The following is a 19,436-nucleotide window of genomic DNA, read 5'->3' on the forward strand; positions in this document are numbered from 1 at the left end:
TAGATGTTTTTGAAGTTTCTCACTGAACGACTTTGCCTTCTTAAAAAGAAAATAATCCTATAAAAGTTTGGAATCTTTTTCCGTTCGCTAACGTAATTACCAATTACACCAGTGTGAGGTTTTCCTGTACTGAAACTTGCAGGAAGAGAGAGCAAGGAAATAACATCCCTTGTAATGGGACCGTCAGCCTCACGAACGCCCCAGGGCGCCGACCGAACCCCCCAGCAAGGAGGGGCAAAGGCTGTCGCTCCCCGCAGTCAACCACATGCCTCCTGCTCCCCCCGGGTTCCAGCCTCTCTGCCCCCCGGCTGCTTTGCTTCCCCAGGCACCTCGCCGCACCTGGCAGCGAAGAAATGCCCCGGCCCCCGTTTTAGGAGGAGTCACCCAGAACCCATTTGACGAGAGGCCTGACGGCGAGGTGAGCGGAGGTCAGCCCAGAGCAAAGAAGGGGACCCCGGGCTGCAACCAAACCACAGCTACTCACCACATCTCTCGAGATCAACCTCTCGAGATAAAGCCATCGTGTTCGAAAGACACGTCCGGCCATCGCACCGTACCCGTCCCACCACCCCACAACGCCAGGAGCGCCAGCTCGGGCAGAGGACCTCTGGCACCCCGCTAATTCACAGCGTCCTCCCTCCTGCGACGCGCACACGTCGCAACTGCCTCGTAAAATTTCATTCCAAATCACTTAAAAATTGTGAGTTCTAGCGCAAGGTGGACAAGCTTGAGACAAGCCACACCTTGTGGCCGTAGGCGACAAGGGGCCGTGAGGGACATCACACACGGCGACTGCGTCAAGGGAAGTTTACTTTCAGCCTTCTTCGATATTTTTCAGTTTTCAGATGCTGATCTAATATAACTTCAATATGTAACTTCATCAAAAATAAATTCTGAGCAGTTAGGGCCTGCTTCAGACTGAATAAACTGATCGTCTTCAGAAATGTTTGCAAACCCACACGGTGCGGCCTCCATTCGGCAGGGAACTGCGCAGATATTACTCACTCTTGTTTCTTAGTTAGAGCACTTAACTCTTAGGATCAGATCAGTCATAATTTTATGTTAAATTTTATCAAAACCTAGGAAGCTTTGTCTGAAGAAAACTTCTCTCTCATAAGGAAGGTAAGTACAACAACCTTAAAAATAAGGTGTTTCCATCATTCAGAATATATTACTAAGAGTGCAGAGTATAATTTTCAAAAATAACCCCAAGTATATAAAATTTCAAGCATTTAACATCTAAATCTAAACATCTAACAACAATTCACTGAGTTACTACAGCCTGAACGCTTAAAAAAAACACAAAACCAAAAGTAGCATGTTTATTAAAAAAAAAAAAAAAAGAAATGAGTTCTCTATGGACACCCAAGACAGTAAGTAGGATGGAGCAGAGACTTTCCTGTTACCTGGGCTCTTTTCTGCTTTCCTTTCTATATCATGACCACCACTTAAAAAAAAAAAAAAAGAAAGCTAAACTGCACTGGAAGGAAAAGCTGCCAAACAGTGAGGGCTAAAATATGTCAGTCCAGCCTTGCACATAATGGAAAAGGAAAAACTACAGAGAAGAGTGGGTGGGAAGAGAAAAACACTTCAAAGTTCTTAACATGTTGCAATACAGAACATTCAACATAGCACTTCTGTGATTTTTTTTTTTTTTTCATTTATAAATTGTGCTTTAATTGAAAATAAGTGAGCAAACCCTCCAATGGTCCCAATCAATATTGGTACAGCTACTTCTCCAGAGGAGAGATCTACCATGTAACCTTTAAAGTTAATGGAAACAGCTTTCAACAAGCTCTCGGGCCGAAAGCTTGTTTCGTTTTTCTAAACAAATTAATCGGTGGATTTTAATCTTTTGTCCTCCTCTATACAAAACACATCTTGACCTTTTAAGTAAGATTTAATGTCTCCCACTACACAGAAGCCTCTACCTTCTCTTCCACCTTCATCCTCCCGACTTACAGAGGACCTGCCGTAAGTTAACTCCCAGTAGAAACTCATGTGGCAACGTTACCTAACGGTTCATACAGAGATGGTGCCACGGGATTTTCAAACACTATTTAACATGGCCAGGAAATACAGGTTTTTACTTTCACATCACAACTCCCGAAAAAATAAATAAATAAATAAACTGAAGAGTCGCACACAGCCGAACGCCTGTGACTGGCTGACAGCTCAGTCGGGCTCTGTCCCCATCACAGCACAAACCCGAGACTCTTGTTGCGAAGAACATCCCGGTTCTTTCCCAGACAATTGCTCAGATTCTTCCTGAGCCATTCATTGCCAATGGATGATCCACAGGACGAGTTAGCGGTTGACAACCACTTACTGCCAAAATTTGACAAACAAAAATAGTAATTAAAAAAACTCAAACAGGGCCCTTTGTTTCTGTCCGAGCTCAGCTCACACGTTGGCCTCCCCGATGCCTCGGTAGGGCTGCAGGCACGCCCAGGCCCTGCTTCCCTCCAGCCCCTCGGTGCCCATCCCGTGGATTCGCAGAGCCTCCCAGCCACCATCGCGTTCCTCCCTGTGGGCTCCTCTCCGCACACGGCTACTGAAAGAGGAGAGAACTTTTGTGCACGTACAAGGAGGAGAAAGGAGGAAATAAAAAGGAAAAAGGGAGATGGCAGAGAGGGATGTATGAAGCTTCTCAGTCCTCCTGCCCCCACAGGGGTATAGCAGCATTCCCCACCACGCTCTGCCAAACACTTTCCTAGAAATCCATTGTATGTATTTCTTTAATATTTTTCAAAGCACAGAGCAATGCCCACCTGACAAGAATCAATGGAAAAAACCCCTTTTTCCCTCTTTGACACAGCATGATCCCATTAAACAGCCTCAAAAGATTCTGGTCTGAGCAGCAAAGTCAGACCGCCCTGATCAATTCCTTAATCCATTTTGAGAGAATGGACTGATCTGGCTTTTTCGATTTCAGTCTGGGGAAAAAAAAAAAAAAATCATTCCCAACATAATTCACCATTAAATGGGCCTTGTCTTACAAGAACTTCACCAGCTGGAAGCAGATGAGGAGCAAGTCAGAATCCAGGAGAATTACCAGCACATCTAACGTGCTTCATCTGGGTCTGCCCATTTCTACCCTGAAAGTCACTCTATGCATTTGCCAGTCTCTTCTTTCACGCATCTTTAAAGATGCTGGTTTTAATACTACAAATAATGTACAAATTGACACCTGAAGTGGAAAAGATTCCCAGACTTTTCCTCCAGAAAAAATTCAATTCATTAAACAACCACCAGGGTTGCCATAATCTATGAAAAGAGGAAATAAAACTAAAACAATGCTGAAGTAACGTTGCCACAATTAAAATGTGGTGCAGGTTGGGGATACGACACTCCACGTGTTGGTGGGTTCTGCTGCAGAACTGCAGATGTTTTATTCCAGGATTGGACCAGATGCTGCGAACAGAGATGAGACACAAAGAGCATGTACACCCACCCTATTCTGAACACTCTTCTAAGAGTCAGACTCAGAAATTCAGCAGATATGGTCAAAATGGAAGACTTGGGTTGGGCAGTCTTCTCCCCGGGAAGGCCTGACAACCTTCCCACTCCAGTGGAAAATTACTCTAACTGTATTGAGGAAGAAAACCATGTTCTACTTGTTTCCTTAGCGGTGCCCAACTAAATCTATCCAATGAAGATCACCCCACCAGCCCTTGGCTGCCCTGGAACTCACAAAAAGACACCCATCAAGGGCAGGTCGCCGTTGGCATCTGTTGGAATATCTGCCAGCAGAAAGTCAGCTCACGACACTTCTTTGCTTCTAGCCTTAATTGCAAGGGATCAGAACCGCCTGATGGTTTAGGCCTTTTTGCTCCTCAAGTACCTGCTTCTTAGCCCCATCCATCTCCTACAGCAGCAGACAAATAATGACACCACGTGAAACAGAAGTATCCAAATGTTTCGGCACTCCCGTTTCGTTTGCAGGACAGGAGAAACCACAGCGCAAAGAATTAAGGTTTGGAAAAAAATGGGTTTGAACTGACTAAACCATAATTCTGTAACCCTGAGGCCTCCTTAGTACCACAGAGTTCACGTTTAATGGCCCACAAGCTCTGCCTTGAACTAAAAAACATCCTGTGGAACTACAGCATTAATTTATCTACAGATTCACCTGTATTTTTAGGTTTTCCTCTATTTTACTCAGTAACTATGGCTAAAACTTCTACAGTAACAAGCAGACCAAACGGATCTCCAAATGCAGCTCTTGCCTGCCCACCCAGCGCAGGGACACGAGGAGAAAGGCCGGGGAGGGAAGGGACTGCTACGACTATTACTCCTCCGAGCATCCTGCCCAGCACAGAACCAGGAGATACCAAGGATGAAACCACAGCCTGGAAGTAAATTTACACTCTTTCGGGTTTTCTAAACATACATAACAGACCTGTACAAATATATGTGTCAAAAACTACAACAGACCTGTCTTCTGCCTTTTTATAAAGTAATCCTTAATCGTGCAAATACTTTCTTTTGATATGTTCATTAAAAGAATTTATTTACCAAAACCTGCTACTACATTAATGTTCCCAAATTCTTCTACTTCATTTAACAATTTAGATCACTTAAGTTTTTCATATTCTTTTATAATTCCAAATAACAACAGTAAGGTCCAAAATTAGATTGGTATTAGAAATACTTTCTTCAAACAGAGGTGTTTCTCCTTCCCTTCCTAATCAAAAGAAATAGGTGGTTTACATTGTTCATAGCAGGGAAGTTCCATTCCAGAAAAAGCATTCAAAAAAAAAAAAGGTGAAACAGAGAGCGCTCAGTATTTCAACGCGAAATTAAATTTTACTTTACAATAGCACGTCTTTTGGAGGGGTTCTTTACTTGCCTCTTGTTTGCTTGCTCAGAGAAGGCAGCGTTTGTTGTGTTTGTTTTGGTTTTTACCTAAATGATTGCAAGGGACTCCTCTGCTTCAGTTCCATGACAGCGAGACACCGGGTACGTGGTGAGGTGATTACTCTATCTCTGCCGTTCAGTATCTGCAGGGTGTCTGAATGCCACTCGAACTACTTAAACCCAGTAAAGAGATTACAGCTCACACTAACTGGATTTTCACAGCTCCGTATCATTCAGTTTGGATTCCTCATGCACAGATTAAGAGAGGCCATTAAAACAATAGTCAGCTGCTCTCAAAGTGCAAGGTGTCTTGGTAAAGAAAAAAAACCAAACTACATGTTTACATTCGGAGCGCGCGTGTGTTTGTACGTGCGGGTGAACGAAACACTTCCAGAAAGAATACTCTGTATTTAAGGAATTACTCAATGTAAAAACCCAAGATAATGCAAATTATATAGTTATAAAGGACAATCATGGTGGTTGGCAGTTTTAAGGACTGGATAGTTTTGAAAATTTTAAACAGCTTAAAAGAATGTGTGTCTTTGAAGATACTGCCTTCAAATGCATTCCAAAACCTATTTCTGTAAATATGGAGAAACATAATTCCCTCAACACAGCCCATGAATTTAGCAGGGAAGCTAATTTAACAAGCATCTCTAACTGACAGTCTAAACTACAGAACTTGAACACAAAGTTCATATTTTTGTACTTGGTACAAAAAGTACTTCGTGAATGAAAATGGAACGGCTGCTCCGGGGGTAAAAATCATTTACTTTCTAGACTCGGTGGTTCTCTGACATCTTCTGTACAGTTGTGCTCCACAGCTTATGCACGTGTACTACCCACACTGGGTTTTCACAGCTGCCTGGTAGTGAAAGGAAAAGAAATCATACCATATGCTGCTGTCTCAATGTCACAGCCCATTAAATAAATGGCCATCCTTTTTTAGTCTTAAAAGGGGATTTTTAGCAAACAAAAAGAAAAACAAGGCCAACGCCGCTCAGGCGACAATAGCAACAAGTCTAGGTCAAAGGCAAGTGACCCTAGAGATGCTCTGCCCATATGGACGTCCCGGTCCTCTTCAGGGGGGGAAACTCTTACTCCGCTTCCCAGTACTGTTTGGTTCACTTACCGTAGAGGAAATTGTCCTCATCTGGCCTTTCAGCTGCTTCCTTCTGGTTTCCAAAACCTCAATGTTTTTTGCCAGCAAAGCCAGTCAGCTCATTTTTCTAGCACCCTTAAAACGCTCAGATGTACCATCGGCACCCTGCGTCCTGGACACTCTCACGGATCTTTCTCTTGAGCATCCGGATGGGAAGTAGCTCCAAACTACTCGATTCCTTTCCCATCAGAAAAAAAGAATTCTGAAAGGGCAAGTCATTAAATCTGCCTGCACACAACAGATCTCAAAGAACCACCACGAGTACAAGCTGACTTCTCTAGTTACCTCCATATTTGAATTCTGCCTGCCGTAACACGAGGTAGCTGTAATCAGCAGGTACCATGCTATCAGCATTTGCTGTGTGTAACAACTGCAAAACCACTCTAGCGCAGGATCCTCATGATAGCAACATTTAATCAGTTATAAACCTATGAATGAGGACGAAGTACGTGCCACCTATACATTTCTAGGTCAGAATTCTATTAAGAGAACTTGTAAGGCAGCATGAGGACCTCCCGTCCCTGAAAATCTCCATCTCTACGGGTATGAGAATGAATAGGCTTCCCAACGAGCCCATCATCTGACTGGATAAAACCTGCTCTCCCATTTTGTTCCGCTCTCAGACGTGCAAGCGGGTCTCAGCCAATGTAAACACCCGGGTTTTCTTTGTGTTCACGAAGTTTAGCACCGCTTTGGAATGCGTGGGGTTCTGAGAAATAAGCGTTAGTAACACGTCCACTTCATGAAAAGCTGAGAGAAGCCCTAACGTGCTATTGGTGTCCAAGCACCACCCTGTGATGCATAAAAACGCCCCTTCTGCCTATAGAGTGAGCGGCATTCAACTCCTGAAAGAATAAACTTAAAAAATACAAAGGCAAAATTGTAACGACTAGAGATCGAACACAGACACTTTTTTACTAAAAACTAAAATAAAATCTAGCCATCATTGGAGGGACAACATGTCCAACAGGATACATCATAACCCATACCACCTCAGGCAATTTCTTCTACATTCTTCACTCACGTGTAAGTCTTTCGTCACAGCGTCCTCGATGCAAGAACTGCTGCATTGCTACAAGATCAACCACCACCACAGTATTTATCCATATGATTTCACTTACGTGTTTAAAAGAGATTAAAGAGCAACAGGACATCTGTCTGGAAGATCTGTCCCTGTTTGCTTTTTCCCCTTGAGATTCTCGCTACAGAAGTCCAAACAAAATATGGAAGTTTAAGGCATTTTTATAGAAATGGTTAAGAATACCGATCTTTGCCCTACAACAAGCGCTGAAAGCGGGACAGGTCACATCTGCTTTTATTATTAAATTTATTATTTAAATTGTGGTGATAAAAATTGCATCAACACAGTGAAGGCACATGCAGTTATCCTTCAGGGCAGTGTGTATAGCTAAAAGTTGAGGAAGAAATAATATAAAGACTATATATAATCTTCATAAATAAAAATTTTAATTATTCCCTTTCAATGAGATGCCTCAGACTCCAACCTTTCTGGAAGAAGCATATCAAAAGTGCAATCTTTTTACCTTGCACTACAGAGGGGATTAATTAAGGCCTGCAGCTCATGAGGTAGTGTCATATAAAAGGAGCTCTTCCGTACAGGACTGGAAAACATGGGGAGGGCTGAGACAGGGATCTGAAATAACAGTACTCTTTCCTCACAAATTCCAAAACTTATTTAACTTTTACTACAGAGTTCTGGCTAAGGAAAAAAAAAAAAAAAAAAAAAAAAGCCAAAGTAATTTGTTTTGTTTTTTATAAAGAAATTGAAATATTTTCTATGTAGCCAACTCTCCAGTTCCAAATAACAAAATAATCAACTGCAGAAGGTTTCCCTACCATAACTTATGTTGTACTTCACATCTCTACATTTTGAGTCTCCCAGAGATAAATGTTTTAAAACAGAGTAGTCTGAAGCCCGCATGCTGGCCAGCTGGATTTTGTTAGCGTTTGATCATACCAGAAATCTACTATGGTTCCATTTTAATTATGTTCTCAATTTTTCTCTCCATGAAGTTTTTTGATATAAAACAACACAAATAAGAACTAGTGATTGTTCTTACTGGGAAACTCTGTGGGGAAGCACCACAGTCCATCAGCCCCCTGCACTATTTGCTGACGCTTGGCTATGGAGAGGGTGGAGTATCTGCTGAGAGACTTCCTGATGACAAAAATAACACCATGTTATTAATCTCCCCAGATTCAGCGGTTCTAAACACTAGAAGTTATTCTTACTAATTACATTAGCTTCTAATCATTTAATTAATAACACAAAAAAGATGTTTCAGGAAAAGGTGAGCTACCATGTAGCCACGTTCACTCAGCTTGTTCTTCCGTGCATTGCTCCCTTTTAAACTCCACGATAAAAAAGGGTATTTTCTTTCCTTACACACAGCACAGCACTACATCTCTCCTGCCTACAGCTTGTTTTAAGGCGATTTTCATACGAGTTGCGGTAAGACACCCCTGCTTCCCGTGGGAGGATCCCTCGCGCCGGCAGACTGCGCAGTCGCTTGCTCCCGCGAGCAAAGGGCAGAATGATGGTAAATGGAAGAAACCGAGGGACGTGAAGGAGCGCCGAAGCCAGCGGCACTCCTAGAACACTAACGTGCTATTGGTGTCCAAGCACCACCCTGCGATGCATAAAAACGCCCCTTCTGCCTATAGAGTGAGCTCCTCTTCTAGTGTTGGGTAAAAGGAGACTAGATTTCTCTCAAGGAAAAACCACAAATAAACTGGTCCACAAAACTGAACATTTCAAGGGTGAAAACTAGTCACCCGATGGAGATCGGAGGTAGGTGGTTTCCATCCAAGGAACTTTCATACCAACAATAACAGGAATTAACTTCTTGCTAAATCATAACTGTTTGATGTGTCCTGCTGGTAAACTTCTTTAAACTACAACTCCAAGGATCCAAGACTTTTCCCCTTTTTTCCTAATAAAGGGAAAGGGCAAACCCTCTGATTTCAGGCTGGAAAAAGTTGGGCTTCAAAACAAAACACATCACTGGAAGAACAAAATGTTCCTTAAATAGGAATAATCAATTGTTCTTTACCCTAAAATAGTAGGTTATCCATTAAATATACTACCTTACCTATTTCTGTAAAAAAGGGACTTATGCTGCAAAGATTGCCCTAGTAATTCCTAACTTTCTCAGCAAATAGCCTGAATGCAAGAGTTTATGTTCATATGCATGGAGCTATTAAAAAATTCAGCATACTAATCCCTAGTATTAAGCCAGCAGCTAATTTACAAATGCTACCCTGTTCCAGCATTGTGGGACCATAACAACCGTTGCTGAAAGCAAGTCGAATCTAAGTGAAAAACTGTTCCTGTGAACCCCCAAAGCCAAGTTCCCCAGAATAAACAACAGTTTTAAGATATATTTACTTGCTTAGTAAAAGCCAAGCACTTCACAGTTCTTCAGTGCAACGCACAACCGAAGCGTGCTAGAGGTATCTTCCCTTCCAATCAAACATTTACCCTTCGCCACTGGTGAAAGGCAACAAGATCTCTTTACAACGTCTCGTCTTTTTCAATAAATTTTGCATGAAAACATGTTACCCAAGCACAAAGTTGCCTGCTGTCACATTGGAAGTATGATAAATGTTTAATGAAAACAACACCACACAGCTTGGTGTCAGACAACAGCTATCACACAGGCCTGCTTTGATCTGAACAGACACTTAAAAGGAGTTCTGAGTGCGCTTTGCACCACAGAACTCTATAACCTATATGCAAATAGGAGAAAATTACCATAAATGACTTCCTACTGCACAGCATGGAAAGGAGGAAGAAAAAAAATGAAAAATATGACAAGCTCCAAGAGTGTCTGACTGCTGTCAAACTCGGCGAAGTCCAATATTCCCAATTTACTTCTAATGTCTTCTGCCAAGCCCTGAAAAGCTCATCAACGGGCATTTATCACCCCAGAACCTGCTGGGACGCTGCCAGGGCTGAGCACAGAAAATAAAACCCTGCAAGTGCTTTGGTTAAATGCCGCTGGAAAAGGCCCTTAGACAGAGGGACGTCAGCAAACAGCTAAAAGACCTAACATCAGGAATTAAAAGGAAAAATGACTATATTTGAAAGACAAACTCTTCAGCTCTGTAATATCTGTCGCAGTATTTGAGAAGCTGTGAAGCCATTAATGCACGAACGTATCGATAGCCTTGCTAAGTATCAGAACGTGAAACGGTGGTCGGGTTTGATTAACGGCACAACAGTTCTTTTTTCGTAACAACTGAGAAGCTGCTCTTAATTTATTCCATTAAAAATTGTCAAAAACACTTTAAAAAGTAATCCAAAATTCCGCTACTAAGAAAGCTAGGGTGAAACCCATAAATCTAGTAAAAATTATTTAAAGCTAACAAGTTTTTTAGTAGGTTTTTTCCCCCCAATTCAACAATGAACGGTGATCTTTACAAAAAGCGTATCTCAGAATGACAGAATTTCCATGTTTTTGAGCTAATCCAGACTTCGAACATCAAAATGCAACAGCACACACACACACACAGGTCAATGAAAACATATACGCAAGTTGTCTTAAAGGAAGTGAATTTAAAAAAGCGTAAATAAAAGATGAATGTAATGCCTTGATTCGTGAAAAATTTAGTGGAAAAATACTGTAGTGGTGTAAGTACGTGTTTAAGTAAATCAGTCACAGAAAACACTTCGCTTTTGACGACTTTGACATCGGAAGATTTCTGCCATGCAAAAGCTGCTGGCGTAAACGAGGGATTTGGGAGCGGAAAGGAGCCCCCTCGGTGACCGAGCGCCCGCAGCAGCCTGCAAGCCATGATTTGCAGTCCTCAGGTCCGCCTTGTGGAACGGGACAGAAGTTATGTCGCACTCGCACTCCCCTGCACCCCCCACCCACGGCCAAAAACCCAGCCTCCCCCCTCCCTGCGAACGACGGGGCCGTTTGAACAAAGCCTCCGGGCACGCGGTGCACAAGTTCCGTGCGTCGCGCTGATCTCGTCCTCGAGCCACCGTTGAACAGAACTACATACCATTCTTTCTAGAAATACTAAAATAGTCCATTTCCCAGATTTAATACCACCTCAGAAGAATACGTTAGGACCAGTTAGTTCTGTTGACACCTCTGAAGTATTACAGACAGTGTCCCATTGCACACAAGACTAAACTGCAGCGCTAATACACTTGTCAAATAAGCCACCTTGCATCCAGACAACACACCTCACAATCTATAGCGCATTACTAAAAGGTCACTAATGCCCGAGACTCGGGCTATACTCTAGCTAATGCTATGTCTGTAATTCATATACCATGCAATAAAGAAGAAAGCTTTCAAACTGGGCTGCTGTGCGAAGCTCCGAAGCCAAAGAACCATGGGAGGGGAAGAAGGGTTGCCCTGTGTCACTACAAGCAAATCATTGCTGCTTTCCAGTGAGCACGATATATCACTTAAGTCACAAATGAAGGAAAAAGAAGGAAACAAAACGTGTGCCAGGTGCTGGAAGTCTAAAAGAGAGCGATAAGGAAGTATCCCATAGGTGCATAAAACAAAAATTACCTTCTGGGACTGGCTGGAAGCCTGCTTCAGTCTTAGCTAAGTGCATGCTGGGATAAAACCCCATACACACACATGCCATTTGCACGTCAGAAAAAGCACGCTAAGATTGTGTCATCTTAGAGGGGCAATGGCACACGAGCCTAAGGCACCTGGAGACCCCACCAGAAAGGATCAGAAGGAACTGAAGGCTGAACCTCTTCCAACCACGGTCTTGATGCAGAGCTCGAGTAATACTCAGGCTGTTGTAACAGGAGAAGGCTGGTTTGCTTCCCTGTAACTCAGCTTTTCTAAATATAAATACTTCCCATAAATTAGCATTCGATCGATAATCCAGACTGTATCTAGCACTTTGTTTTCCTGTTTTGCTGGGACACAATCTTTTTCAATAGGAAGAAAGGATTCTGCAAGGAAAACCCCCACTGTCAGTTCAAATCTTATTTTTAAGCATATGTTTCTCTCTAGAAATTAGCGTAATTCAGCTTGACCAAACAACCAGCAAGAATTTTTTTTTTTAATTGTTTTTAAGTCAGATCGATAGGACAAAGTACATCATTATGCTTCTAGGAGGACTATTGCTAATTTTCCCATAATCAATCAAAACCACACAGCGAGGGCCTGCTGTAAGAACTGCAACTCCCCTCTTGATAAGCCACTGGAAATGTAACTCAACCTGTCCCACTCCTTTGATGCAGAGACAAGGCTCTTTTTTCATCCGCTGACCTTTTCTGATCAATGCTACCCATTTTTCTGTTTTACCCCGGAGCGCACGCCGTCACGTAAAATTCATTTTTGCAAGGGAAAAAACGAAATCAAGGGAAGAAAACCAGGAAACGGCACAGCCAGACGTAGGACCTGACGAACTACGGCAGGACAAAGAACACTGAAGTTTGGGGTTTTTTGAAATAAACAAAACTTTAACAAAATCACTGGGCTAAAACTGAGTGCTAAGAACTAGACGCCAGATGTCGACTACGCATTACGAAGTTTTGCGGAGTTGACAGAGGATGACAATGCACCACGAAATGTATACCGGTCCTTATTTTATCAATTCCATTTTATTTACAACACTTCATAACACATCAGCAGACACAGCGTGTTCTGTGAAGCTCACAAAGGTGCGGTAACCCCTCACTACAGCGCTGGGCAGCTAACCCTCCCCAGGGACAGGAAAGCCAGCCACGTGTGTGCTCGTCACAAAGCAGGAGCCCTGCTCGAGTGCCGGCATACAGCAACAACGCGCGCATCCCTGCTGCGGGCAGGGCTCACGACGAGAGAACAATATTGTTCTCGCCAACGGAGAGCCATGACTTGCAGCTTGGCCTGGGGGGCTGGAGGAACAGAGAACGCCGCGAGGCCAAGCAAGTGCTCTTACTTTGGAAATGCTGGCAACAGCTAGTCAGAAGAAGCCGTACCATTTATTGATTTTTATTTTTTTTTTATGTCTTTCCAGGCCATAAAGCTCTCTCTCCCACGCACTGCAAGAGAAATTCAAAGGGAGAAAAAAAAAAAAAAAAAAAGAAAATGGGGGGGGGGGAAGCACACAGTTCAGACAACCCAGTTCAGACAACTCGTGTGAGGAGACCAAAGCAGCAAAAGCAAACTGGTCAGTTCGGATCACTTGTAAAATGGAAGGAAAATAAGTAGCACCATAGTTGAATGTGAACCAGCTAAGAATGTTTCTAGCCACCTGCCTGTCATCAGCTTTACTTTGCAAAGAGTTTTCACTGGAAAGGAAATAATCTGAAAGACGGGTAAGTTTTTTGTTTATGAATATTTAGGGTGTGCTGCTGGGACACTGTCTGAGCTTGCGTTGCTTTACCTTTTAAGTGAGTACAAAACTATTTCAAAGCCTGATAGGCTGCTCTTCGCGCCAGGTTTTTTCACCAAGTACTGTCAGATGCTGTAAATGAGCTTCCCAACCCAAATTCAAAGCAGCTGTTACCACAATCTCCCTCCATAATGGCTGAACAAACAGTATATCCCTTAAAACTTTTCAGATTCAAGAACAGAAGAGCTCAGCTGTTTTGCTATGACTGTAAGGCAGCCTGTCTCCACGAAACAGCAGACGCTTCTCCGATGTTCAAGGAGTTCAGCGCTCAACCTTAAAGAATCTTGAAACGGAGCCTGCCAAAGGACGGTGATTCCATTGCTACGGCAGAATTTTTTTGCTCTTGAAGTCTCTCTTGAGATCTTTACTGTGAAGACAAGATCTACTCTGAAAGAACCTAAAGTTGCCCTGATCTAAAAACCAAACACAAGACTTTCCCCCTCACATCTAGAAACACACACAAGAAAATTATCTTTAGAGTTCACGTGAGCCGCAAACAAATAAAACCATTTGCTCCTTAATTGGTGCAAAAATTGCATTTTGATTCTCCACTTCAGAGGAACAGTCAAGCCCCAAAGACGTGACTACCTAGGTCAGGTAACCTGCAGTGCTGACAAACTGAAAAACCTTCTTTTTATGCTAAGTGAAACTACAAAGTTAACCAGCACCTGATAATTTATCGTCTGTTTTCTCACAATCTGGCTTCAGGATGGTTTTCATCACAGCTTTAAAGTAGCTACTTTCAATAAATACATTCCAAATGTACACGGATTCCAACTGAAAACTCAATCTGGCCCTTGATGTGCCTTGGAGTACCTGTACGGAGGTACCTGGGAGGCTTGAGGAAGCCTCATACAAAAACACAACTACAACACATCTTACTCAAACCTGTTTTCTGGAGCACATACAAGGCAAAGAGAAGCAACACCAACTCCCTTTTTCCTCCACATATGCAGTTCGAACGGAAAACTGCAGGTTCCCCACTCGCTCTTACTGGGCTCCATGACAGAATATTCCACGGACACGTAACTGTGTGGCATTTGCGGACAGCAATTGCATCAGAGAGCTCTGTCTTCCCTGTGACTTCAAACACGTTGCTTTGCAAAGCCTCTAACAGACAATAATGTGATGCTGATACAGTCTCCACCTTCAGAATGACAAATAACTGTGCAGGGAAAAAACTTCTCAGATCCATATTCTCTGTACAGATATACTTTGATCACTATTTGATTAAGCTGAAAAACATGTCGTCCCCCCTCAGAAAAGTTTTATGAAGCACAGATTACATCAGCATCTTCCTAGGTACATTTCATTTTGTAGTCTAATAAAGCTCCAAGTAAGAAACCCCTGTACAAAGCCTACCTGAGCTCAGGGGAAAACAGACTGATGTCCAAGTCTTTCTATTCTCAATCTGTACTCCTTGTCCTAACTACCTTGGAAACGACCCAAACAAGGCATTTTGTTTTCAAATTTACCATAAGCAACTTTGTAAGATATGAAAATATAAAGGTAAATCGCTTGCTTCCAAAAAAATATGCTGGGCATTTCTGTGCTCTCCCTACAGCTATCTCGTATTGATCCTTGTTTTATTAAAAGACGTGAAGTCAGGCGGTACGCTCGGAGAGCGCTGCCATATATTCCAGCATGATTTAAGATGTGCTTCCACACAAAGTCCAGAAAACAGCTCACACACCAAATGTTATGTGCTCAGCATGGATCCTTTCCCTACTTTTCTACTTCAATAATTTTTTTTTTTTTTTTTAATCAAAATTAAAAAAAAAACAATTTTGGCTGGAACATCCAGGCTTCTCCTCAAGTCTTCTAGAAGGACCAAAACATATTTGAACTTCAGGTAAGTGGGTAAAAGGCATCTTGTTTGTAATTTATCAGACATACTGCAAATATCTCAGGGGGTCTGTTTACACTGAATGCTATTGATTGCTGAAAACATCCACAAAAAGAAGAGAGAAATATCCCACATGGGTTTAGTAAAAGAAGGAAAGTATCCCTTAAAATGAGAGGAAAACTCCACTCCTGAAGTCCCCAGCAGTCTAAGGGATGTCCTGCAAATAAAAAAAAAAACAACCCATGCAAATAGCTAATCCCGAATATTTACATAATCAGTGCACTAACCATTGACATGTAGGTAAGGATATCTGAGAGATTAAGTAACTAGTGTCATCAAGCCATAAAACCAGGGAGGTAATTGTGAGGTACCTCCACAAACGTGGTGCAGGGTGCTACTCTAGAAACTCCCATTTAGCTTTTCAGTGGGAATCCACCAAAGGGACATTCCTGAAGTGACACACCAGTGTCTTCCATTTGAAACAATCGCATAAACAGGGAAGAGAAACATCACAGTAAATGCTGCAGGAGATCGAGATGTATAAAGCAGAGGTAATTACATAGAAATCTGTAAAAACAAGATTAACAATCCAAGTCATTTCAAGCAGAAATTAGGTTGGCAGGAGGAGGTTTAGAAAGGCCGTCCTTCACCCACAGCAAGTGCTCCTGCTGAAACTGTGCTTTGAGCCACAAACGAAGCCCCGTAGGAACTTCTGACAACGTAGGAGTAGGTGAATGAACAGTGAAAGCCATCTTTTCGTAGGAAATAGTCTCTGTACTTTCCAATACTCCTCATTTTTTCCTTAAATTGTGGTTATTATGTCTTGAAAAATATTCATATTAATCAGCTGAGGAAAGCTATTTAGCGTATTTGCAAATCAAGGGGAAAAAAGAATTGTAAATTAAAGCATCATTTACTTTGAAATGTTGTTCCATTCCACAATTTTAAAACACTAAGAATCACACTATTCAAAGACTTTAAACAATTTCCACTTAGTTTATACAAAAGACCATGTACTATAAAGCAAACTGATTACAAATAGGCAAAACAACACTAAATTGTTCCCTGTTTTCATTACAGTTACATTGTTTGTCATTTCACTTACCCATGCTTCGTGCCACATATCTCCTTTTCTTTTCCTTTGCCCTTCTCTTTTATTTTTTCTTTCTCTCTGCCTTTACGCCGCTCTCTTTCACGAGACCCGCTATGAGTTCTCCTATGACTGGATCTTTCACTACTTCGACTACAAGAACGTTGCCGAGGTCTTGAGCGTGATCTACACAAAATCCACAGTATTACAATTTAGCAGTCATACATTTTTCACTGTCACTGCATGTTAGATTTGTTATATAGTCCAACTATTTTAAACACATTTTCAAACCATTGAGTGATTTAATCCTTTTAAACAAAACGCTGCCAATTTAACAAAAGAAAAGTGAAAAAGAAAGCATTGCTTCAACTCTGAGGGAAGAATGCAAAATAAATTAAACCACACTACGTAGCATTCACCCATTAACAAAGTAATCTGCTATTACCAAAGTAACCCTTGGAACTACTGCAGAAGGAGAGGAAGGAAATCTTTTCTTGAACATTAAACTTTAAATTCTGAAGTTCTGATCAATTTAGCTTGGCAAATAACCAAAGTATTTACAGCTGCTACTAAGTGCTTGTACTTACATACTAAATACATTACTACTAATAGCGATGTTCCAACAAAACCCAGAAGTGACGTGCCCAAACCCCTGCCTTCAGCCTGCAGAGCTGACATTTGCACGCAGCTTCTTAATATCAAATTCAGATTCGAAACACGCTTTGCAGATAAGCTATAAGTAGGCCAACCCTACAGCCCAATAATGCAAGAAACTGCACACAGGTGCAAGGGTTTGCGCACATATTTGGTTCGTGGTTACAAGTTCCTACACGGCTACAGGATGCTCTGTTCTCAATCATGTTATCCATTCCCCTGCAATAAATGCACGTTGTTACTGATACACTTGAACGAAAAAAAGATCAAGAAGTATTACGATATGACTGTTTCTATATGTATCAAGAAAACCCCAAAACTTCTAATCATTCCCAAATTTCTTTTAGATTATTTTTTAAATTGTAATTTATAATTTATCACGAACCAATACATCTTTTCTACGGTACATGAGCAGCTATAGACAACGAACATTCAGGAAAACAGCAGTTCAAGTTTGCATTAGTTTCTCTCACAACGTACATCTTTGTAAAAGTTCTGATGGCACCTCAGTGGAAAGTTTCATTAAGTACCCTGAGGGCTGGGGAAAGGGCACTTTTTAAAACAGTATTAAAAAAAAATTATTTAGCACCTCTTGGAGCACAAAACTCCGCAAGGCCTTTAAAAGCAAAACCACGCACAAAAGATCACTCAATTTAAAAGGCAACAACTGTTTAATAAAACTCAACCATAGAATAAGCAAAGAAAATACGACATCCAGATGAAGGTATAAATTACATTTAGGAAGAATGCTGTTATTGAGTCTGGGGTCAGCACACCTCTTCTGGCCATCGAGCCCTCCAGGCTCGCGCGGGAGGTCAGAAGCTCAGCTGCACGGTTCGTTCGGCAGACGGCACCTCTCACACCACAGTGCCTCCCGCCATCGGTCACACTATCAGCACGAGGACAACAGATCAAATCACCACTTCAACAGCATGTAGTATTACGAACCATAGAAGATTTTCTGTCTCAACATGGATTTTTATTACGTCGCCACAAATTAAAGAGCATCCACTCATCCTTTAGTCTTCGGGCAAAGGAAGTTTCCAGCTAAAAGAGTACTCTGGATAGTAGATCTATTTTTCTGGTTGCCACAAAGACACTGGTTTTACAAGCGTCATGACGAGGCAGGCACAGATTTACAGCCCTATGGATATTCCCTATTCAAAGGCAACCACAATCCCCGAGAGCTCTGCAGAGTCAGAAACAGCAAAACAAACGAGCAAAAGCACCCAACAGCAACACAAATCACCTCCATTTGATGCAAGGCCTCTCCTTACTTAAGGGTGTAGTCCTTCCAACAGAAATAACTGAGGAATCTAAAATATTTACTGCTAGAGAGCTTACTTTCTCAGCTCAGATCTGAACTTGGTTTCACATCTACCTTTCACAGGTGTAATGAACAGCAAATTCAGTCCAGGTTAGCCGGATGCTCAAATCCCAGATTTTTGTTCACTCACGTGTCTTACGTGGAACAAACGACAGGTATCACTTACACGCAGAAAAAACGGCTTTTAAAAATTAAAGGCAACTTGTTGCATCAAAGCTGAAATAACGCGCTTATAACAGCCTTGACAAACTGATAAACGTCTTCCTTGCAGAAGCCGTCACTGTGCTTGCATCTGCAATCTTTTGCACCCACAAAACTCCTTACCCTAGAGCGATCCCGGGCTATTTGTTTATCCCTTGGGTTTTACTGTTATAGAAAATAGCCGATACAGTCTGTGCTCCCTGTCCCAGTCACGCGGGCGAGGCAGGCAGATGACTATCGACGGGATATTGCAGTGAAGATCTTAACAAAAACGTTAAGTTCTACTCCACAGAAGCCATCTCTGCAGGACACATTAGTTCAGTCAATCCTTCAATTATCAGAGCAGCTGATCTGGGCTGTAGCTCAGCCCAGAGCACAGATGCAGACAACCCAGAATTGGCTTCATGCAGAGACAACTTCAGCTTGGTTGGACTTGTTAGCTCAGATAACAAGTGAGCGCACGTAGAAGGGTCTTCAGGGCAGTTCAGGTGTGAAGCCTGGCTGCCTTCGTGGGCTGCAGACCCCCAGCCTAACCCAAAAACGGACTGCAATGCCCTGTTTTAGGGGATCTGTAGAGGGAGCTGTGCAGAAAAAAAGCTGCAAGGTGGACTCCAAGACAGGAGCGCTGTGGGTCAGAGACTGACACATCACCCCGACCTGTGACAGGGATACAGCCTGACCTCCTCCAGAGAGGAGTTTTCCAGAGGTTTCCATCATTGTACAAAGGTCTTTGCAAAAATGTAATTGTTCCTTATTTTCCCTCAATGCTGCAGAGCTGTTTTTGAAAAAGCTTCTCTCGAATTAACCTTTCTCCTTCACAGTCGACCCAAAGTCATAGTAACAGAGGACTGTTAGAAAAACCACTAGGCTTCAAGCTGAATCTCAACCCTTGCTTCAGTCTTCTGCTAGTCTG

General features: G+C 42.2%; 1 protein-coding gene across 1 annotated transcript in view; it reads right to left on the reverse strand.

The window, feature by feature from the left end:
* RSRC1 (arginine and serine rich coiled-coil 1) overlaps positions 1–19,436 on the reverse strand; it is a 168,523-nt gene that overhangs the window by 115,323 nt on the left and 33,764 nt on the right. Inside the window, exon 8 of the mRNA XM_086468617.1 lies at positions 16,357–16,527. Coding sequence (XP_086324743.1) covers positions 16,357–16,527 — 171 coding nt within the window. The remainder of the gene's footprint in view (positions 1–16,356; positions 16,528–19,436) is intronic.

This window comes from Leptosomus discolor, chromosome 7 (genome assembly GCF_034619465.1).
Source record: "Leptosomus discolor isolate bLepDis1 chromosome 7, bLepDis1.hap2, whole genome shotgun sequence".
In the NCBI taxonomy this organism is placed as follows: domain Eukaryota; kingdom Metazoa; phylum Chordata; class Aves; order Leptosomiformes; family Leptosomidae; genus Leptosomus; species Leptosomus discolor.